The sequence below is a fragment of the Sminthopsis crassicaudata genome, chromosome 1, assembly GCF_048593235.1.
Source record: "Sminthopsis crassicaudata isolate SCR6 chromosome 1, ASM4859323v1, whole genome shotgun sequence".
NCBI lineage: Eukaryota > Metazoa > Chordata > Mammalia > Dasyuromorphia > Dasyuridae > Sminthopsis > Sminthopsis crassicaudata.
Genome location: NC_133617.1, coordinates 691,251,187 through 691,275,693, shown reverse-complemented (window position 1 = coordinate 691,275,693; position 24,507 = coordinate 691,251,187). Strand labels below are relative to the sequence as shown.

The window sequence follows — 24,507 nt, the reverse complement described above, 5'->3', positions numbered from 1 at the left end:
GTGAGATGGTATTGCAGGCGATATCTTCTGCAATAATATCAAATAATGAAGTTGCAAAGGAAAGCTGGGGCCAAAACATGATAGGTTACCATTTTCAGAGAAAGAAATCAATAGAAAAAAATGCAGGAAAGTGAAGGGTCTATTTTCTCAATTATGAAATAGCATATCTGAAAATACATTTCACAAAGTAATGGGAAACTGTGATTTGCTATAAGAAACAGTTATGATAACATGCTTGGGCACAAGCTACAGTAATAAACTAATTTATGTCAATATATATTATATTTCTTAGCATTCTTATTTATGAAAGAAAACAATCCTCAGAGAGAAGCAGTACGTTTCATTTAATCACATTAAAATTTTTTTTCACTTATTCACATTTTAAAGCAGAAATATGATGTCATTTTCTCTCAGCAATCCTTACCTTCAAAGAGTGAGTAGGGTCTGTCTGGAATACGACACCCATGTGCTCCGTAATCTAAACACCATTCTGCAAACTGCAGGGGGAAAAAAAAAACAAAAAACAAAAAAACAAACAAACAAGGAAAAGGAACATATTATACTAGAAGAGATGGATTAAAAATACTTGTTGGAGTAATGAACAAAACCAGCTACACCCAGCAAAAGAACACTGGGAAATGAGTGTGGACCACAACATAGCAGTTACACTCTTTCTGTTATTGTTGGCTTGCTTTGTTGTTTTTCTTTCCAGGTTATTTTTATCTTCTTTCAAAATCCGTTTTTTTCTCGTGTAGCAAGACAAGTATATAAATATGTATTCATGTATTGTATTTAACATATACTTTAACATATTTAACATGTATGGGATTACCTGCCATCTAGGGGAGGGGGTGGGAGGAAGGAGGGGAAAAGTTGGAACAGAAGTTTTTGCAAGAGTCAATGTTGAAAAATTACCCAGGCATATGTTTTGTAAATAAAAAGCTAAAATAATAATAAATATTTGTTGGAAAGACCAACAAAATACCTTAATATCTAGTAACCTCAATAAAGAATGAATCTACTTTTTTTTTTAAGTACCATCTTAAATAATCTCAATAGCTCCACTGACATATGAATATATATTTAGGAGCTGTATGTGAATTCAAATTTCACTGTAAGTTACGATTAGAGGAATCAATTTTGCTTTTTAGTTATTTTTGTATATTACAACATAAAAAACTATACTACTAAGTATCAATTTCCAAGGCAGACTAAGAACTGTGATTTTATAGTCATATTATAGTGGCTCTTGTATATTCTTGAAGACAGAATTTCCACCCATTAATTGTAGTTTGTTTCTCTTTAGGCTGTTTAATAGTTTCTTGCAGATTTACAGACCAATTAAAATTGTTTTCTCTAACTGTTCTGTTCACTCTTCTTTACCCTTTTCACATATACTGGCAATAGAGTTAACTCTTGAAAAGCTAGGAATAGTAACCAAATAAGCATTTTATGAGATTATGATTCCTTACCTTAGCATTGCCAGCAGGGGGAGTTCACAGGTTCAAAAAACTGCCAGTTTTTTTTTTTTTTTTTTTTTTAAGATTTTTTAAAAATAAACTTAAATTCCAGGAACACCTGCCTCAGAACTGTGGGGGCTATTTGGACAGGGGATTGTTGCATAAAACATCACAATTTTCTGGCATTAGGGTTAGCAGACAGACTAAAAGCAAGGGTCCATTCCAGAAGTCAGTAATCAGCATGATGCTCCTCTGGTCACATAGGGCACTCACACCAACAAAACTCAATCACTAGGAGATGGTCTTCTGACAAAAGCCAATAAAAAACTCAAAAATGTCAAAAGAAGAAACTTTTAGAGACTCTGACAGAGAAAAGGTTCAACTTTTTGATGTAACTGATGTTGTAAGAACAAAGGAATGCTTATACTGCAGGGAGCCTCTGACTTGTTCAAGGGCCATATTCCAAAAGTCTATATGTTGTTTGGAATTTGGAAGGCATTATCCTGTAGAAGTTATGTTTATAAATAGTGGTTTTACTCCCAGGTAGAAATATAAAAGTCTATTTAACCCATAGGGTAATAGTCTCATATTAAATTAATATTATGACATTTTTTTTCCTTCTGATACAAACTTATTTTGTACTCTGAATAAAGTAGAAATTCTGTTTTCCCCACTTACTAGTATTTTATTTTTTTCTAATTATATATAAAGCTTTCAACCTTTACTTTTATAAGATTTCAGTTCCAAATTTTTCCTCCTCCTTTTCTCCCCCTCCCCAAGACAGCAAGCAATCCAATATAGGTTGTACATGTACCATCATCTTAATAATATTTCCACAAGAGTCAGAATAAAAGGGAAAAGCCACGAGAAAGAAAAAACAAAAAAAGTAAACGTAGCATGTTTCAATCTGCACTTAGACTCCATGGTTCTTTCTCTGGATAAGAATAGCATTTTCCAACAATGAATATGACAGTGTTTTGATAAGAGAACCACAAGACAAGTGCAGAAACCATGGGCCTCTGATCTGGCCCCTGTGACGTTGCCAGCTGAGGGGTTGAGGACTTGGGTTCAAATCACACCTTTGATGCTTATTAATTGGGTAATCTCAGACAACTAGCTTAACTTCCCCCAGCCACAGCTTTCTCCTCTGTAAAATGAGAGTGCTCCCCTACATGGCCTGTGAGGGCTCTTCTAGTCCTAAGGGAAACATACATGAATACTCCAGTTCCAAATCACCAGCAGATGTTCTTGTGGCAGGATGGGGCTGAGAAGGGGCTAGGTATCATTATTTAAATACAATAGAATATTTTCAATAAAATGTTATGGTAAATTAGTGATTTTTAGGGATCCCCCTTAGAAGATCAATTTTTGATAAACATTACTTTGTAAAAACAAATTTTTACCATATAATATCACAAATAATATAGCAGGTCTCCAACAAAAAGGAAAGCACTATTTATTCACACAACAAATATTTAAATCTTTTTTTTAATGTTAAGAATTATATCTAAGTAATTTCTGCCATAATTAAGTTAATTTTAAAAAGATATCACATTAAGGCAATTTCTTTCTAGGTCAGTTGTCCAAGACTAACAAAGTAAATACTCTGAGACATCTGCCAATCAGGACCGAAAAGATTTCTATCTACCTTCCGTTTTTCAAGTTGTAGTGAAAGCCAGTGCAGTACTGTAAAAAGCTTTGCCGCCTTCCTACTCTTAGCTACAGCATTTATTTTCTTAATAAAGGACCTGAGGAACAAAATACTAAATGATATGCCTGGAGTCTCATGGCAGCAGTTAAGTAAGAAAACCCAGGAGTATTGGTATTCATCAGTAGCTCAATAGGCCTTTTCCTTCCTTTAAAAAAAAAAGCATAACTTGCAAAAAGAGGGTCCCAGAGGCAAAGCTCTCATAAAGAGAGATTTCACGTCCCACGTGCTCTGGCTTGGCCGAGGACCATGTCACCAGCTCATTGTGCACTGTGGCAGTCCTGTGCTGGTGCTGTCTGTCTCCAGCTTATGACAGAAAAGAAAAGGAATATTTTGTGGTTAGGTCTTTACAATAAGCATGCATAGCATGTCCAATATATACATGACCCCCTTACCAGGTACTGAGAGAGAGACACAAACATGCTAAGTGCCTCACTCACTACAGCATAAGAGGGAATGAGAAGCAATCAAATAAAGTACAAGGAGGACTAATGGGGGGAGAATAAGTGAGCAAGGGAAAAGGCTGACCATATTTTGAAAAGAAGGAAGGGGTAGAAAAAGGGAAGGAAGGGATAGAGGAAGGGAGAGAGGGAGGAAAAGAGGGAGGGAGAGAGAAAGGAAGGAAGGTAGGTAGGAAGGAAGGAAGGAAGGAGGGAAGGAAGGGAGGAAGGGAGGGAGGGAGGGAGGGAGGGAGGGAAGGAAGGGAGGGAAGGAAGGGAGAAAGGCCAAGAGGACCAGGATAGAGAATCTGGAATTCATACCAAGAATAGCAAAGAGCTTTGGAAAATTTGCTAAGAGTCTTTGAGTAGTAAAGGCAGGGTAAAGCTAAATTGCAGAGGATCTTGAATGACAGGCTAGGATTTTTTTTTTTAATAGAACTAGGGCAACCACTCAGGGCTTCTAGAAGAGGAATGAGATGATCAAAACTCTGCTATTGGAAGAGGAATCTGGTGGCTTGCATATCACAGAACAGGATGTGGAGGAACCCGGAGGCTGGAACAGGGGCTACTACTACAGTCATTAATGGGCAGCTAGGGGGCATGGTGGACAGAGTGCTAGGTCTGCAATCAGGAAGATTTATCTTCCTCAGTTTAAATCTGGACTCCAACACGTTCTAGCTGTGTGACCTTGGGCAGGTCCTTCTGTTTGCTTCAGTTCCTCCTCTGTAAAATGAGCTGGAGAAGAACAGAGCAAACCACTGCATTATCTTTGCCCCAAAACCTCAAATGGGCTCACCAAGAGTCAAGCACAATGGAAAAACAACTGACCACCCAAACCAGCAGTCATTCACTCAGTAACCTGGGCAATGAAGATGGGCCAGAAAGGACTCTGTCTCCTGAGGGGACTTTCTCATTTTAGGGGGAGATGCTGAAGGCCTGATGATGGAGCTGGCAGCAGGTAACAGAGGGGAGAAATGGTGGTGGAACAAGGGCTATGTCCTGGTACCATCTGGCCCTGGGACCCAGGGGAAGCCTGGAGAAAGGAGCTGGGCTGGGCAACACGCTCTCCCGAGATCTGAGGTGCTAAGATGAGCCCAGGTCAGGCGGCCTTACCTTACAAGCTCTGTAGAGGTACTTTTTATCCTGAGTTAGATGGTAGAGGGATAAGAAAGAGTAACCATTTCCTGCCGTCCCATGGCAAATTCCATAGCCTTTCCGTAGTAAGCCTCTCTGCCAGATTACATCACTACATTCCATAGCATCCTTCAAATATTTTTCCTCCCTAAAGATCTGGAGAATTAAAAAGAGAAACAGATTTTTAAAGGAATTTCTTTTATTCTGATTTAGAAATGTCTCTCTTGAATAGCAAAACATGTTCAAGTGTTGCTATGAACGTGATCCATTTGAAATAGTGCTCAAGAAGAGGAAACCGCAGGAGCGAGAACTGGTCTCCAGGCTCCTAGCTCAGCCTCTCCGCCTCCTTGCCCTCCCACCATGTAACTGGTTTTCTCCAAGCCATTCTCAGTCTTTGTTCTGGCTGTGTGAATAAAAGAAAACGAACTCTCCCAACACATCTGACAAGAAGCCAGTGTCAGCACCTAACTCCCCAACGTCCCTTGGGGGGTGATACCCCAATGTATCTAAGAGGGCTGCTTTGGTGTCCAGGCCCACAGTTCCTATCGACGTTACCTGGCTGACAGGAGTACCGTGACACCCACACGACGACTCCTCTGGGGAGATCTGTCACAAAGAGAGTGGATCATGTTTGTGAAAAACACCGCCCCCTCCTGAACCTCCTAAATCCCGTGTTGCCATGGATGGCATGGCCCAGCGGCCACAGCTCCGCTAAGCGTATGTGCAGCAAGAAGGGCAGCCCCCGTGTGGCCCAGAGGGCCCAGGTGACTGAGGTGGCCCAGGTGGCCCAGGTATCCAGGGTGGCTCAGGTAGTCGGGCTGGCTTAGGTGGCCGGGGTGGCCGAGGTGGCCCGGGTGGCCCAGGTGGTAGGGGTGGCCCAGGTCGGGGTGGCCCAGGGGGCCGAGGTGGCCGAGGTGGGCCGGGTGGCCCAGGTGGCCGAGGTGGCCAGGGTGGTTGGGGTGGTCTAGGTGGCCCAGGTGGCTTAGGTGGCCGGGGTGGCCCAGGTGCCTGCCTGTCTGGGGCGTTCCAGCTCCCCCAGCTCTCCCCTCCTTTCCTGGCCCCTCCCATGCCAGGAATCCCGTCTTTGTCTGCTCTCTGATCTCAGCAGACTTTTTTTGCTCTATCATTTATAACTGCTGACTGATTGATTCTGTTTCATCCTATTTAGCACCGGCCCACATATTGCTGTGAATCAGAGTCTTAGACTCCAGGGGACCTTCGAGATCATGGGGTGTAACACCTTCATTTCACAGATGAGACATTAAGGCCAGAATAGTTTTCCCTGGGTCACACAGCTAGATAGGAGCAAACCTGGAATGAGAACTCCAGGATTCTGGACCCCTCCTTTTGTGTCCTCTCCTTTCCATTATGCAGTCACTACTAAACATTTTGTCTTCTCCATTCCATGCCTCAGTAACCTGGGAGGGAGAATTCTTTTGGATGAACACACCCTAAAATCGCAGGGAATCCGGGCCCTGGAAGTGGACTTGAATTCTCAGCACTAGCCTTTCTGTGTCAAATGGAGGTCAGAAAGGACCGGCTTCCTCGGCCTCAAAAGGGTGGGAGTCAGAGGGTCCGCTCTGACTGTGGCTGGCAAAAGCCAATTTCTGGGAGAAGGAGGTGGAGGGGGTGTGAGGAGCGGTCAAAAAGAAAAAATCTCTCATCATCACTTTACTGCAGGATACAAAATTTACCCTGCTTCAGTACAGGTTCTGGACAGCATGGTACCAAAACTAACTTCTTTCTTAGAAAGAAAAGGTTTATTTTAGTTACAACAAATTCTACTAAGTCCTAACAAAGATGTTTACAAGTCCCTTCCAATGTAACAGTAAGTCTAAGAAATCTGTTGTCTTTTGGGTATACAATTCTGAATGTATAATCATTATGGCTGAATAAAATGCTATAGATCCTTAATGTTCTTTGATTTATTTTTCAAAATACATTTTTGGGAGGGAGAAAGGCACGTAACTTTCTCTGCAATCAAATTTGTTTAGAAATATAATAGAAGCTGAGTTAGGGGGAAGAGAGGACTGACTTGTTTTAGCAAGATTAGGCAAAAAAAGTGAAATGAAGAAAAAATGGTGTCTCAGAAAAATATTAAGGACTCATAATCTTGGAAGCTTTAGAATAGAAACACCCATTTGTATCTTGAGAGAAACAGGTGAAATACTCTAAGGGCAGTAGCAGCAATACTAATGCGTCAGAATTCGTTAAAATGAGAATTTAACAGAAGTGATAAGCAATTATGCCAAATGGCTGATAAATCACCTCCCTGGTCCCAATTCCTGATGAACACAAAATGCAGGGTGCTGCTTTCTGAGCCACAGAGGAATCTTTTGTTCTTCTAAATGGGAAGCTATTAACCTGCAACATTTCTCTTTAGACATAACCAAAGGAAAAGGTGAGGAAGAATTCCGAGGATTTCAACAAAAAAGGCAAAAATCTGATTGAGAAATGAGTGCACCTCACGACTATAAATACCAATTCCTCCAAAGACTAGGTGAGTTAGCAAAATTTTCAGCTTATTCACAAGAGCCTCAGGATTGGAATATCTAACCCGCTGCCAGCCTGGGGTGACATTCGAGGACAAGGCTGTGAAGTTTCCCTAAAGCCTGCCAGCAACCGGCTCCAGCCAATGTGAGCTCTCCTTTAGTTTCCCCAGCAACAACAAAAAAACATTCACTTGCTCACTCCAAAAAAAAAAAAAAAAAAGCTTCGAAAAGTCCTTCCATGAGCAGAGATACTCCCGATAACTGGTGTTCAAGGGCTTTAGACACAGAGGAAGTGAGCACATTTCAGAACTGGTTCATCTTTTCTATTCTGCTGGCTAGAACCATCTCAAATTTGTAGACATAAGAGAAGAGGGATGAGTTAGGAACACTCTCCCGTGAATATCTGCCTTGACTCATTTCCCCACAGCCCCCCGCCCGGCGATCCCCTACACTCCTGCTGCTGCAGCCTAATGCAGCAACGCGGAGCAGACTGACATCCAACACTGACGTGATCTCAGACTTTAGCTTATTTCTTTGATTCCCTTGGACCTTCTTGTTTGTGTCTGGCTTGGTCTTGTGGCTGCATTTGCTGTTTTAATTGCACAGATTCCGTCAGTATTTGCGGCACTCTCGGGGTGAGCACTCACATTTTCTAACTCCCTGACCTGCGCTCCTTTCAGATTATGCTGTTTCTCAGCTTAATATACACACTGCTTTTACAAAACTTATCTGTGTCCTCTTGGACACATCCTAACCCCCGGCAGCTATCGTCCCATCGGTGTGGCCGCCGGCCGCCGGGTCAGGAGGGCCGTGACCGTGATTGCTGCTGAGGACGTGATGGGGCAGCAGGATGTCCTGACCCCTGTTGCCTGCCTACTTTCTCCATTCAACCGGAAGGCTGAGATTAGCGGCAGAACAAGGCGGAAGGACTGCCAGTGCCAAGGATTCCTTCGCAGCAGGCTTCTGCCCGGCTGAGCTCGGTGAAACGAGGTTGTGGGCACAGAGAAAGCCCTCCAGCAGCCACGCTGCCTAGACTCTATGTCTATGTGGCATATGGAGGGATATTTATACGGAGAATATCAGACAGAAATCCATCTCTGGATGAGTGCACGCACGGCGGCAGAAACAGAGCTGCAGTTTTGCACAAAGGGGAGTGTGGGCAGCAGGAAATGCTAAATGGGATCCAGGGCTGCCTCTAACACAAAGCAGCAAGCGCTGTAACGTCCCCTTGCCTCGGACCCTTCTGAGAAGGCCTAAAGCAGGTCCAGGCCTGCGCTGAGAGCGACGTCCTCATGAGGAATTCTGACGGCAATGAAATTGTGACTCCCTGAGAAAACAGAAGGGCTGAGAAGCCCTCACTTGGATTCTTTGCCAAGTTGATAAAACTTGCAGCGTTTACCCCTCACCACCTTGGATTTCAGGGAACGTGCACACAACAACTTTGTTACACGTGACTGCTGCTTTTGTGCTCCTGGATCAGAAACCTTTCCCCATACTCATAGCCAATGCCCATGAAAACAAATAAAGTGCACGGTCGTTGAGAGATGCGATTCAGAAGACCACCATCTCTCGGGACAGAACTGTCAAATGGAGCAAATCATGGAAAAGAAGGCTGGGCAAGAGCCACTGTTCACTTTAGCTTACATGTGGTGATTTATCAGGAATTCTTTTTAATACCATACTGACACAGGCTTAAAACTTCTCTCTCCTTACTTCCCTCAGTTTTTGGGTGGACACCAAAGCAAAATTAAGTATCTTAATGTTTCTTTCAAAACCCCCATTTATAAAATTCCTGAATGCCATTCTCATACTAAAAGCCTGCCTAAGGTAAAAGGGGGGATAAATAAAGTCTGTGAGACGAGGTGATTAGAAGTCAAAAATCTATAGCTGATGAAATTGCTGAGAGGTAAGCATCTCAGCAGGACGAAAACTGCTGCTGTCTGAGTTCTGCCATTTAGTGAAACAAAAAAATAACCATTCTTAAAAAAAAGAAAAGAAAAGAAAGAAAGAACTTCTTCTTAGGAAAGTCTATGTACTGCCCAAAGTCAAAATGTAAATTTACTCGTACGAGAAAAGCTGGCCACCTTTACCCTGGAGGTTCATTACAAAGAGAGAAAACTGACCTTGTAGGCTTGGAGAAGCATGTATATGACCCCAGGGGCGCCGTGGCACCACTGGACTAATCTATCCGTTTCATTGCTTAATGACGATGGGTAATTTCCAGACCGGAATTTTTTATGTCGCACATAATCAACACTTGGTTTCACCAACTCTGTCAAGGTCTCCTGGTCCACATTCGATACTGGCTTTAAAATAAAACAAGACACACATACATTTATAATATACTCTTATAGCATTTAAAAAGATAATCATATAGTAAATGTAATAAAATCTCAAACCTCAACTACTTATTTGGCAATGAAGAGTTTCTGTTTATTTTAATTATTTGGTTATCTGAGATTTAATCAGAAATCCTTTATATTCAAACTCCTGGCATTGGAAAAATTATTTTTCTTAAAGAAATAATGAATATGATGAATACAAAAACACATGGGAAAGCTTATATAAGCGGATACAAAGTGAATGAAGCAGAAGAAAACAACTTAATCATTAAAACAATGTAAATAGAAAGACAACAACAAAACAGCTGAAACTAAATGCTGTGAAATTATATAATGAGCAGGCTTGGATCTGAAGAATAGAGTTGGAAAGATCCTTTTTTTTTTCCTTTTTTTTGGTACTGATAGAGGACTAAGGGAATTCCTGATAATGTTAAACTCCTTTTTGAGGTATTTTTTAGTTTTACTGAACTGGGCTTCCTCCTTCCCTCTTTTCTCTTCTTTGTTATTATATAGGACGGCTGTCTAGGAGAAGAATGAAAGGATACTCTGGAAGAAAGAGGTGCTTTGAGAACCCTCCTGTGGTACTTCATTTTTGATAAGTGACTGCCCCAGCTCCTTTTTCAGATATACATGACCTCAACATTGTCTCTATCAATCAAATAACTATTCAACTGTAAATAAATTTTATTTTTTAAAAGACATATGACTTTGGTTATTCTGAAGAGATCTGTATATACTGGAAAGGATTTGGCAGACTGGCCTTTTTCCACGTTTATCTGTCTTGTATAATTATAGCAAGTAAATAAATTATAGACAAATGGACTCAGATCTGGCCAGACATTAATTTCTTATCCTCAAATTTCTATTGTGGAAGAACTATTTACATTGGTACTTAAAACCAATCAGGTAAAATACAACAGTTTTACATTGCTATTGGGGCATTATCTATACCTCATTAATCACAGAAGCTATCACCAATTCTGCAGCCTCATAAGCTCTATTAGTTCTTGCATTAATAGGTACTTTTAAAGAGTGGAGATCACACAAAAATGGTCAGTCATTTTCTAACAAAATTCAACATCTAAGCAAACAGTCTGTTAGCTGACATATTTCCTGGAGTAAAATAAATCTTTGATTAAAGGTCAATTTGGTAGTTTCCCATGATGCTTCAATGAAAGGGAAAAACAATAACCACTGAGAATTTCTCATCCCAAAATGGAAATCTAAAAATCAGGACACAGCTAAAAGAAAAAGAAAAAAGGTTTGTATGTTTGTTGTTTTGGGCTGGAGAAAGAAGTGACAGACATGGCATCAAGGACAGAGTGAGTGTCGTGGAAGGACCGCCCTAAAAACCATCTCCTCGGGGCCCTACAACTCAGAGGGAGACTTATTTAAGGAGGAGTTTTGGTTAGCGCTGAGGGGATTCTGCTGGGCAGGGTCAAGGTAAGGACCACCGATGGAGAGAGTGGGAAGGGCTCCCAGAAAAGTATGCTGATGCTGTCCCTGAACACTGCCAGTGGGTGACAACCTTCTGCCCAGATCCTCTGTGGCTCACTGTACAGCAGACACCATCCAACGGTTCTGTCACTCGAGTGTCCCCCCAGGGGGTGAGGATTTAGAGGCAAGAAGTACATGTTTGAATAATGGCATTTTCATGAGGAATTTAACCTGCTGAATGTCTATAGCTTGTCCAGCTGCAGACCTTCCTCTTAAAGTCCTAGCTTCTAACAGCCTTCACCAGTGCTTGGGTAGATTTCATTTTAGTATTTCCTGGTAACAAATGAGTCTGAAGTCTTTGTCCTTATTTCTGAGGGAAGCAGCAAATCTTTGCTTCTAAACACCTCAGGAGGCAAGGGGTCCCTCCTCCTTGGAAGTCTGCAAGCAGAAACTGGGTGACCATGTTTGGTAAAGGAAGTAAGGAAGCTTATATGGCCAGTGGATCTGAAGAGAAATAAGAACTTAAGAAGTCACCAGCCCAGAACTATCTATTTCCTTTTCCTCTTGGTTTATTGCTAAGTTACTGCAACAAGTATTGTGGGGGGTGGGGAGTAGGAAGAGTGAGGGAGAGTGTTTTATGAGAAGAAATACCTTCCTGGCATACAAAGTTGGAGTTAAAAATGCATCTTCTAAGACTTCCAAAGAGTGAGTCAAGATGGTGAAATGAAGTCAGGAAGCTGCTCGAGTTTTTCCAGTTTCCCTCGAAAACCACAAGAAACTAAGCCCCTGAATATAATCTAGAATGACAGAGCCTATGAAGAGATGGAATGAAACTATTCTCCAGTTCAAGATAGACTGGAAGGACTTCAGGAAAGGTCAGTCTCATTAGGGTGGAAAGGATGCTCATCCCAGCTCAGATGGAATCTGGGAAAGCCAGTGAGAGGGTCCTAATTACAGCAGATCAGCAACTGAGGGTTCAGTAGCAGAGCAGACCAAGCGGCAGCCTCCAGTCCCAGGTCAGAAAGCAAATTGCCAGCCTGGGGAATCCAGGCAACAACAGGTGGGACTTGGTCAGGTTACCCTCTGCTATGAGCAAGACATTAAACACAAGAGGTCCTGGGCTCAAAGTCAAAGGTCAAAGCTTCACAAAAAGCTTGGGACTCAGCCTCCTGAAGCCCAAGGATACAACAGAAACCCCAAGTCACAAAATAGGAAGGAAGGAAGAAATGCAGGGAGGGATGGAGAGGAAGGAAAGAGGGAAGGAAGGAGTAAGGAAAGGAAGGAGGGAAGTAGGAAGGGAGGGAGGAAAGGAGGGAAGGAAAGAGAGAAGGAAGGAGGAAAGGAAAGAGGGAGGGAAGAAGGGAGGAAAGGTAGAAGGAAAGGAGGGAGGAAGGGAGGGAGGGAAAGAGGGAAGGAAGAAAAGAAGGAAGGAAAGAAGGAAGGAAGGAAGGAAGGAGAGAGGGAGGGAGGAGGGTACTAAAGAGAGACAGGGTGGAAAGAAAGTGGGGGGAAAATATATACAGAGGAGAAGATATACAGATATACAGATAGAGGCAAATATACAGCTGGTAGTCATAACTGTGAATGTGAATGGTATGAACTTTCCCATAAAATAGAAGTGGATATCAGAGCCGATTAAAAAACAGAATCCTACAATATATTGTTTACAATAAATACATTTGAAACAGAGATACATACAAAGTAAGAAAAAAAGGCTGGAACATAAATTATGCTTCAGCTGAAGCAAAAAAAGCAGGGTAGCAATTTTGATCTCAGACAAAGCAAAAGCAAAAAAAAAGACCTTATCAAAAGAGATAAGGAAGGAAACCACATCTTGTTAAAGGGTACTATAGACAATGAAGTAGCATTGATATTAAGTGTATATGTACCAAGTGGCATAGCATCCAGATTCTTAGAGAAAAAGTTAAACTAGTTACAAGGAAGAAATGGACAGCGAAACTATACTACTGAGGAACTTTAAACTCCCCCTTCTCAGAAGCAGATAAATGTAACCACAAAATAAAGAAAAAAGAAATTAGGAAGGTTAATACAATCTTAGAAAACTTAGATATGACAGACTTCTGGAGAAAACTGAACAGGGATAGAAAAAAATATACCTTCTTCTCAACAGTACATGGCACCTACACAAAACCTAAGGCATAAAAATCTCACAATCAAATTCAGAAAGCATCCTTTTCAGATCATAATGCAATAAAAATTATATTCAATAAAGGGCCAGGGAATTATAGACTAAAAACCAATTGGAAATTAAATATTCTGATTCTAAAGAGTGAACAGATCAAACAACAAATCATAGAAACATTAATTTCATCCAAGAGAATGACAATGAGACAATATGCCAAAAATACCATTTTCCCATTAAAAAAATAACAACAGACTATAAAAGTCACTCATAAATAGTAGTTATGCGTAACTGAGATAGTACTTGAGTACAATTACAAGTTTAAGCATCATTTGTGAGCAGGTATGGGAACTTAACCACTATTCTCACTTTTTTCCATGAAAAAATGTGTTTTGACTTTTACAGATTTTTTTAAAAATGTATTTAACCAAACCCATTTATTAAGTTTGGGACATATATACAATAAGTCTCCTAATAAGAAGTAAATCAAGAGCTTTGTGGAGGCCAGCTCTCTGTAGGTTAAAAATATTCCAACTGAAGTCAGTGAGAGACTAGAACCCAAGCAAAGAAAGGGATGGCAAAATGTTGGCTCATGGAGGCTTATCTCTAAACACCCAGACCACTAGGCAGTTTGGTACAAATAGTGTAAATGTTTTCAGTAGCATTCAGCTTGTGATCTGGGGAGAATTAATTAATCTGTGACTCAAAGCAAAGCAATGAAACCATATTCTCTAACAAATACCCATTTTATAGGAGGAAATACAAGTAAGTCTCTAGTTTCATTCTGTGTAAGACTAATAGATTGAAATAATATGTGATGACAAAAATGATAGTGATCAGTATATTGTGCTGCCAATAGAGCCTGACTCTAAAGCCAACTTACCTGCATTAACATGTAGTAGATTCCAGTCATACCATGAGCTGCTCCAACATACTGCTTTCTATGCCACTGGAATAATAGTGGGCAGCGTTCAGTTTTGCGTTCTTCCTTGGAAAAATCTCTACCTGATTCAATTATAGCATGTACTACCTAAAAGATGAAAAACATGTATCTCAAAAACTTGTAACAATCTTGTTCCAAATATTAATCTCTTTATCTTTAATACAATCTAACTCATTTTAATAACAGATCTCTAGGATTATACAGAATTCTCCAAATGAAAATTTCTAGGTACTCAGCATAAAGTATTTCCATTAGACAGATTAATAAACTGACGCTCTAAGATACCAGGAGCCTTTCCCTATATGTAGGACATTATAAAAATGTCAAAAGTAGTTTCTAAAAATAGCTTTTGTGGTACTTAGAAGGAATTACTACCTAATAGCTTACAATTGCTTTTTCCTGTCTTCTCTATTGATTATCAGTCTGAAGTGGGTAGTAGGTAAGAAATCAAATCTCTCGGACTACTTTGTTACTATTCTTTTCTAATTCTAACTTTATTTTTTTTCATAGGAAGGAAATACAGAAGACAAGAAAATATATCTGTTCAGACACTGTAGAAATGGGAATTGTTATGTCAAAGAAGAGATGGCTAAAGGAAGATCAACTATCTATCATTTCTGAGGATGATTAGGAACAAATAAAATCGGTTACAGCATAAGGAATTTACATTTGGTGCTAGGAAAGATGTTCTGAAAGGAAAGGCTGCTAATAGGTCAATGAAGGAAGCAGTGGATATTAAGTTTAGTCAGCAAGAAAAACAGAAGACATTTCTCCTGTGCCTGAGAATGGCTAACACAGTACAAGGGAAAGAACATGGACTCGGGAGGAGTTCAAGTCCTTGGTTCAAACTCCCTCCGATGTCTCCTTATTATGTCATCTTGGGAAAGTCACTCAATCTACCTGAACCTCAATTTTACTTTCTGGAGAATGAGCCAGTTGGGATAGATTGTCAAGGCGCTTCCTTCCAGCTCTAGACCCATGATCCTGGTCGTTGTCAGATTTTGAGATGACTATAAAGCTTGAATAGCTATCACAGTTGACAGTTATCTCCTGAAATCAATACCTTTCTGATAGTTGATTCAGACACTGTATTTGGACCAATCTCTGTATTCAAGTACAGTAAAGCATACAGGTAACCTGCCCGTCCATATAGGAGCTCATCTGGAAGATCTGCATCTGGACTTACAACTGTTTTCTGTAGCTGCAAAAGTCTTAAAAAAAATACCAAAAACAAAAAAAATTAAAATAAGACCAAAATCAACATCCTCAAAAGAGACACAGAATACTTCTTTTAAAAAGAAATTAATCCCCCATAGTCACATCTTCTTAGGACCTGATAAATGAGGTCATCCTTGATTAAGGGAGAGAGTACAAAATCCTCCAAATCCTTCTCTATCCCCACTAATTCGTCTCCCTTAATAGATATTCGTTAGCAAGTCAGCATAGAGCCCTAGCCCAGAGAGCTTTCATTAAATGCCAGTTAAGGCATCTGAGAAAAATATTTAAAGAAGAGTTTATGACTATGACTCAAAGTAACATGCTCATTCCCTAAAATATAAACCAAACTCGTGTGTCAGCTGTACAGACAGCTCCAATGGAACCTTGCCCACAGGAAGACAGAACTTGGTTTTCCATTAGGATGCCTACAGTGTATATTACAAGTCTTTTAGTACCTAAAGTGACACATTTGTCCCCCTCTGTCTCATATGAGATGGGCACAAAAGCAATTTTTCTGAAGTACTTTTCCACAGCAATAACCCCAACTAGGAAACAAGAGCAACACTTTCAGCTTAAAACTCACTTTGAGATGCACTCTCTGGACTCGCTGTTACTCTTTAGCTTGTGGTACACCACAGCACCCACAGCGAGGGGTCCCGCATCCCCACAGAGAAAAGTGACCCTGCGGCCATTGAGATTACGAAGTGTTCTCTTCACATAATCCAGAGATCGCAGCAGGTAGGCCTGGTCCGAAGTGACACGGTACATCTGCAGATACAGAAGGGCTATGCCTAGAATAAATCCCCACCCCCAAAAGAAAAGTGTTATTACGTTTCCCTTCTGCCTCAGCTCCCAGAGCAGTACTTAGGATCCACTTATAACAAATCCACCATATTAGGATAAAAAACAGTTTCTAGATGGTGGTGAATAAAGAAGACCAAGCTCCAGAAGCAGGAGGCACAATGGTCCCAGATAAAGAGCTTTACTTAGAGCAAGGATGCTGCAAGGAACCATTCAGCAGAGGATTTTATCTCCAGTCTGTTCTTTGTCTATTTAAAAACCAAGAGCAGATGAATCTTCACTTAGCCAGCTCCATGAGGAGCACAGCAAGCGGAATTCATGTCCCTCAAAACTAGTACAAGGACGCCACTGAGTATAACTAATAAAACGATATCTAAAAGATCCTTGAAAACAGCACTCACAATGAAGGTTTTTTCTATTTGTTTTTAAATTTACACTGAGCTTACTCAGAGTAGACAGTTACCTATGTGCAAACTAAAAACCAACCAACCACAACAGATACAATGCAAGGTTCTACTTAAAATGGCCTTAATTTAACTATGTGAGGTTGGCACTATATGACTGGCAAAGAAATTCTTAAAATAGGATACAACTTTGGGTGAGTGGTGAGCCAAAAGTCAAATACTTTTCTTTCTTTCTTTCTTTCTTTCTTTTTTAAGTCAAATGCTTTTCTTTCTTTTTTTTCTTTTCTTTTTTTTTTTTAAGTCAAATGTTTTCAAACTGACCAAATGCAAACTGTTAATGACAGATACAACCAACAAGATACTGAAGAGCAAGCCCACCTGGGCTAGACGCCATGAGAAGTAAACAAGGGCACCTGGGGGAAAGGCCTGCTGCTAGCTTCTGTGAGTCCTTCTTAGATGTACTTTAGTTTTTATATTTAAACTCATTTTAGCCAGATTAGGTTTATAATTGCATTGGGGGACCAGTTTTCCTTGCTGTTATATGTCTGTCTGGCCTCCGACATCTGTTTATTATTGCTGGCACTAAGTACATGTTATTGATAACCACCACCACCCCCCCACACACACACACCACCTAATTATATACTTATAGTACATCATGCTAACTTTAAAGGGGAGGGAAATGGACCAAAGAGAACAGAATTGTTGATTTAGAAGCAATCCAAGATGTTCTGACCTGTTTTAGAATAGAAACCCCTCTTCAACACACTTGATGGCCTCCAATGACAGGAAACCCATGGTTACCTAAGCAGCTTAATTATTAGGAAACAAGTCTGTCCTTATGTCAATCCCAAATCTGTGTCTTTGAAACTTTCAAAAACTACCTTTTTTTATGCCGAGTAGAAAAAGTCTTAATGGTGGGCCTTCAAATGCTCTAAGACAATTATCACAACTTCTCTACTGCTGGCTAATTGTTCCTAGTTCCTTCAAAAGATTCTCATGAGAATAAGGCCTCAAAGCTACTATCTTCTAGTAGCTTCCTAAGGCCTCCTGTCTCATTAAAGGCCTTCCCAAAAAGTGCAGCCAAAGCAAACCTGATATTCTCAGTATGATGTAGTCAGGGTAGGACAGGAGATCTGTCACCCCAAAGACTAGAACCACATCAGCCTTTTTGGCTGCCATATCATGATTACCTACAGTCCCTTAGAATGCTCAGACTTTCCTACCAACCTCTCCCACATCTTATATGTACCCAAAGCTAATTTAACCTAATTATAGAGGGAACTTTACTGTTAGGATTCTTACAAGGGGCTAAGTCACTGGAATGGATAGAATTATCTAATTTAGCATGGTACTTAACAGTTCTCTATTTCAGTAATGTATTTACTAGAATTCCATGAGATTCACACCTTTAAGAGAGCATACTTTCAAGGAGCTCCCACAAGCCCACTCTCGGAGGCGGAGTCTGATTCCCATATTCTAGGGGATTCAGAGTCAAGAAAGTGATTCGAGATTCCACCGTGGTGTTGGCCGGAGACATTAGGGATTCAGAGAGGCTGGGGGCTGAAGGACAAACCTTTGGATTCAGAGACATTCAGACAAGAGTTTTCAGAAGCCAAGAAAAGAAACAGGCCTCTACAAAAGCTTTAAAAAAAGCTAACCAGGCCTCAGGAAAAGATTCAGGACTTGAAGGAGAAAATAAAGGATCTGGAGATAAGATTTGGAAAGAGACAGTAAAGGACTTTAACTCCTGGCTTCATTTGGAGTGATTATACTGAACTGAAAGGAAGGCTGCCTCTAGAAGCTCCCCAAGAAATCTGCTCCCAAGAGAATGATTATGACTTAGAGAAACATAACATTACACTTTACAATTACAATTTATGTCTGCTAATCTCAACTAGGCCCTTACTGCATTAAGGCAAGCCTTTCCTTCCTTCCTGACTTTCTTCAAACTACTTAGAGTAGTTTCCTTTTTTCACTACTCCGGATTCCCTTCTTCTTCCCCTTATTCTCAGCACTCTCACCTCATGGCTTAGAGATCACAGAGGGTATTAACTCTGAGCTCCTTCTCCACTCCTCTATATCTCAAAACCCCTTGCCATGAGCTCTCATTTTCTATCCTTTAACTCCACTCTCTAAGGAGGATATGGGCCCTATCCTCATCTTGACCAGTCCCTCTGACTGGACCTTTGATTCTGTGTTCTTCCTGTCTCCACCAGCAGATTGTCCCCATGATTATCTTTCTTCTCTCTTACATCTTTCCTTATCTACTCATTCACTCCCTACTTCCTACAAAAGTCTCGATCTTCCCAAGCTTTAACCCCACACGTCCATCCCCATCTGATTCAACTTCAAGCTCTCATTTCCTTTTGTCTTCCCTTCCTCTCCTCTCACTCACTTCTCAGGAATCTGGCTTCTGACCTCTGTGCTCCTTCACTGCCACATCCAGAGGCCTTTTCTCACCTCTCCGGCTGCTCGACATCTCTGCAGCCCTGAACATTGCTGACCCACTCTCCTGCTGAGGCCTCTTCTCCCTAGCTTTTCTGACACTGATCCATCTGCATTCCATTCTGCATCTCTTCAGCCTCCTTTGGTGGACGTTCATTCACAGACTGCCCTCCAAGCTGTGATCACAGCACAGCTCTGTCTTAGACAGGCCCTCTTTTCTCTCTGTAAACTCCTTCCTCATCCTCTTTAGTTATGCTGGGTTCAGGTGACTCCCATTTCTACACACCAAGCTGCTGAGCTGCACTTCTTTTATTACCAGTGGCTTGCTTGGCCTTTCACATATGGTGTCCTGCAGAGGTATCACACTCAACATGTCTAAAACACCGCTCTCTATCTCTCTCCCAAAACCCCTCAATATATATGTGTTTGGGCGGAGAGAGACCACCATCCTTCCAGTTACTCAGCTTTGAGTCATCCTTGATTCCCTACTCTGCCACCTTATAGAGCCAACCAAATGTCAAACCTTGTCAAATTTATCTCTGCAACATTGCTTGTAGCCTTCCCCTTCTACCATTCTCATAAAGGCCTCAAGAAGGCATATCTAGACTACTACAATAACCTCCTAATTGGTCTTCACAACTCAAGTCTCTTTCCTCCACAGAGCTGCCAAGGCCCTTCCTAAAGGGTAGATCTGATCCTGTTACTCCCTTGCTGAATAAACTCAAGTGGCTTCCTATTACTTCTAGAATCAGATGAAAAATCCTCTGTTTGCCAATTAAAGTGCTTTACAACCTGGCTCCCACACATTCTCCAGTCTGGTCAAATTGGCTCTCTTGCTGCTCTTCCCCTAAGCCTACAATGGTCTCTCCCCTCCTCCTCCCACCTCCCAGGATCTTGTTTCCTCTCAAACCATCTTAAATACTACCTCTTGTATGAAACTTTCCTGGGCTCTTCTGCCCTATCCCCCCAACTTGGCTCCTGGGGCTTCCCCTTGAGTTATCTTATATTCATTTTGACAAACTTCCACAGGAACATGGTTTGTATCCTCAACACCCAAGCATAATACCTGACAAGGAATAGTGGCATAATAAATGTATGCCGTTTGATTTATCTGAGTAGATATGGTCCATTTCTGGACCCTGACTTTTTTTTTTTGACAAATATGTTAATTATCCCTTCCAATTTGTGTCAACTGCAAGTTTTGAAACTAAAATGCTTCCCCCATTATTCCTCAACTGCCAAAAAAATTAGAGCTAAGCATTGCTAACATGTTGAAAACACAGATTTCTCCTTTATTTATTTAGATGGTCTTTCTATTCTATCTTTAAATACAACAGAATCTAAAAACCTTAGTGTTGGAAGGTGTTTGTAAGAGGTTTTCCCATTAGATTCCAATCTGGAAGCCAATCAAAGTTTTTGTCCTTGGCATACATAGCATTTGCTGTGTTTATATATTAAATTCAGTCTACAGGTATATCATCTTCTTAAACAGCTAAAAGGTTTTGATTATGTTATAGTAATATAGTATAGTATGTGTATAGTAATTAAAGTAAATCTAATGGTTGAAAGCCAGCTCCTGTGAACTCCCTAAGTCATGGAGTAGTTTTTGCCATCATGTATGTCTATTTCTTAAATTCCCCCTTAGTGTCATCAACTAGGCTTAAAGTTTTCTGAAAACAATGACCTCATCCTGATTTCCTTTGTTCCATCATTGTACTGAATGAACCACGTATACGTGAAGTAAATACTCATTTGGAATATTAGTAGACATTAGAATCTAGAAAAGGAAATTCAAATCTTAAGATTTTAGGAGACCTGTAAGTCTGGAAGGACAAAAACCTGAAATACAACCTTTATTTCAATTGTTAATTTTTAAGCAAAATAGTCTAAGAAGAGTTATATAAACTTCCTAGAATGTTAAAAGTTAAGAATCCCTCTTCTAAAGAATTCTGCCTGCTATTCAACAGCTAATGTGGTTGTTTGCATCTATTAATAAAAAGATTCAAATTTCCTGTTTTCAAAAGATGGGCCCAGTATTTCATTCACTTCTAAACTTATATGGATGGCATATAAGATATGAATATATATGATTACTTAATCATCTTAATCATCAAAAATCCACTTGATCATAATGAACCAGAAATTATCCCCATTTGATAGATGAAAATTGAGGCACAAGGCAGTAAAGAGGTATGTAAAAGGTATAGTAGACACAGGTGGTAATAAATGACAGCTAGAACTCTAACTCAGGTTTCACTTTGCCTCAGATCAGAGAATATACTATGCCAATACAATATACTTATACAATATCTTCATGGGCAGTTAGCTGCAGAGCTAAAAGTTCAATCAAACAAGATTTTTTTTTTTAATGAAAAAGTTCAAATGTTGATTACCTACTCAAAAATTCAAAAGGCAAAAAAGAAGAGCATTTGATCAATAAAAAATCAGTTTAAAGTAATAACTTCCATTTCTTTAGCATCTTGAGATATAACAAGGGCTTATTATCCCAAACTCTTATTTACCAATAAATACTTAGTTATTTTAAAAAGAGAAAGACTGGAGATCCTGCAAGAGAAATATAATCCAAGAAATCCCCAAAGGTGCTCCAGGCCTACCTGTCCAGCCAGTGTATGTAGAACAATCATGAGGATCAGCAGTCTTCAGGCCTTCTTCCATCTGCTGCAGCAGGTCCTTGATTTTAGCTTGAATCCTCTTTGAAAAACTGGAGGTGATCTGAATACCCAAGCAAAAAAGGAGGGGAGGGTTATGTAGTGAGAAAAATTTAAAACTATTTTTTTTTGCTAAAAATAACATAGAAGCTATTCATTCTAGATCACCAATAAAAACAACTGCCCTTTCCCCCTCCATTAACTACCACCGCCTTCCTACAGCTTTAAAGACTCAGATGCAGATGTTTTTAAGACTGATCTTGATTTGAGTTTAAACTATGCACCAGTAAGCATCTCATAGCCCTCTGCTGAAACCATGTGGCCAGATTCCTAACTGAGAGGGTTCTGAACAATTTCTTCTCTTTCTTGTGCTTATCACTTGCCCAAAGGACAGTGAGCTGGTCACCAGCATCTAAACTCCTTCTCTCAAGTGGCTCAAACAAAAAATAGCATCCTCCCAATGCCAAATACACAAACATGTAAACTTTGCTCTAATGATGCTACACAGCAAAAATGTCCTTCAAAGGTTTAAAATTGCCCAGAAACATACTGATCACTGGCAGTTTTACAGACACCTCAAGTTTATTCCATGGTTTCAGTGATAGGAAGAAGGCCTTGAACTAACTAGTTCTTTATACAGTAATAATTGCTAAGTACCTCACTTTGGGGACAAGCTATCCTTTTAAAAAACATTTTCAAAAAATCTCCTCCTCCTCCCTTCCTATCAAGCCACTATTTTCTTTGATTTATTTGCTTTATATCTTACCATATAAATCTGCAAAAGGATTTACAACTTTATTCAATCCCAACAAGGGGGAAAAGCCCAGAAACCAGAAGACACAGGGAGAACAGCCATATTTACAAGATGCCTTAGTGGCCCTGGTTTTGAGACTTATTTATAGTGATTACATTGCAGTTGGAAGGAAAATGCTTTTCTTCTCCAAGCGAGGCAATTTGCACAAACAAGGAGGCCCACATGTGTTATAAAGCAAGCATATATTAGGATGAACACTAATGGCTTGTATATAAACTCCTCACAGTGCTCCAGTCTGTTATAATTGCATCTATTATTCCAAATAGCATGTAATAGATGTTTATAGGAAGATTTCATTTTTGCATTCACATTATTTCTCATGATAGCTGATATTATTATTAGCATTGTGACAGAGTTGGGGGGTTTTTCCCTCCCTTATCGCAATGAGATTTTAATAAGCCAGGGGCAACTAGACAGCTCAGTGGATGGAGCACTAGCTCTGGAGTCAGGAGGAGCTGAGTTTAAATCTCAGAAACTTAACACTTTTTGGCTGGGTGAGCCTGGTCAAGTCACTTAAACCCAACTGCCTCAAGGAAAAAAAAAAAAAAAAGGTAATAAGCCGCACCTCTCCCGTGTTTTCAGAATGGGCCACCATATTCTTTCTACACAGTACTTTAGGAGAAATCTAAGGCAGAGAAAAATCTTATTTTTCATTAACTCAAATGGAAAAAACAGAACCCTCACAGCATTTCTCTTCTCCCACACTTCTCAATCTCTAACAATAGGTATGGACTCGTACTCAGCGTGAATAAGAATCCAAAGAATTGTAGTCTTATCCTGCTGAAGAGAAAACAAGTAGATTTGTGTGTTCTCGCATCTTTTGGGTCAATAACAACTTTTGTTGTTGTTGAGACTTTCATGTTAACTCTCCGTGACCCCGTGGACTATACCATCCGTGCATTTTCCTGGCAAAGTAGTTTGCCATCTTCTCCAGTGGATTAAGGCAAACAGGATAGATAAGAGATTTGCTCATCATTACACAGCTGGTGAGTGTCTGAAGCCAGATTTGAACTCAAGTCTCCCTAACTCCAAGAGTAGGGCTCTATCCATTGGGCCACCCAGCTGCCTCATTCAGTCACATCCAAATAATTAGCAAGACCTGTATCATTTATTGTAAAGTGAGGTGTCTAGCAACTATTACTCTATGCAGAACTAGTTAGTGCAGGGTCTTCTTCCCTGAGATTCAGTATTGAAAAAACCATGGAATAAACTTGAGGTGTCTATAAAACTGCTAAGGCTCCATTACTCATTACTAACAAATTCTTGGTGGGTTTGAAACACAGCACTGTATCTCCCATTCCTGTGTGTGTTTCTCATTTTTGTAAGCATGAATCAGCAAAAGTGCCTTCTGAGGCCTTTCCTGAGCACTCTGTGAGAACTTTTCCTTGAGCTGATTTGGTTTCCATATGTATATCTACACGTGTACACACATACACACACCCCTTTTGTATTCACTTAGCTGTACAGAAGGTATTTCCTTGAATTTGAGGACTGTTTTCATTTTTATCCATACCCAAAAGGATTAACACTATCACTCAGTCCTTTTGGACATCTCAAATGGGATGTTACATAGGTATCTCATATTTAATGGGTCTAAAAGAACTCATTATTCCCCTCCAAACCACTTCCTTTCTTCTTCCCAATTTCATCCTTATTATCAAGGGAACCTCCCAAGCTTGCAATCTCAGTGTCATCCTCAACTCCTCCCACAACCTACATATTAAAATAAAACTCCTCACTCATCATACATTGTAAAATACTCTTATTTCTACTTTTACAACATCTTAAGTATATGCCCCCTTCTCTCTACTCATATAGTCACTCATCACTCCTCACCTAGACTACTGCAATAGCTTTCTAATTGGTCCCCCTGCCTGGTATTATCTGCAACTTATTACTTCATCCATGAAGCAATATTATTAAAAAGACCTAAAAAAACTAACCTAAATATTAAAATCAAATTATTAATAAAATATTACTTATACTTGAAAATATAAATTTCAACTTGAGCAACTTAACAATTCTAAAAATCAGGCCTTTTCTAGTTAATTACA

At 40.2% G+C, this 24,507-nt stretch overlaps 1 protein-coding gene across 1 annotated transcript in view; it reads right to left on the bottom strand.

Moving 5' to 3' along the window:
* LANCL2 (LanC like glutathione S-transferase 2) overlaps positions 1-24,507 on the bottom strand; it is a 51,486-nt gene that overhangs the window by 2,444 nt on the left and 24,535 nt on the right. The window contains exons 2-8 of the mRNA XM_074283623.1: positions 21,586-21,703; positions 15,901-16,108; positions 15,163-15,310; positions 14,040-14,186; positions 9,358-9,540; positions 4,722-4,898; positions 425-497 (exon numbers count right to left, since the gene is read on the bottom strand). Coding sequence (XP_074139724.1) covers positions 425-497; positions 4,722-4,898; positions 9,358-9,540; positions 14,040-14,186; positions 15,163-15,310; positions 15,901-16,108; positions 21,586-21,703 — 1,054 coding nt within the window. The remainder of the gene's footprint in view (positions 1-424; positions 498-4,721; positions 4,899-9,357; positions 9,541-14,039; positions 14,187-15,162; positions 15,311-15,900; positions 16,109-21,585; positions 21,704-24,507) is intronic.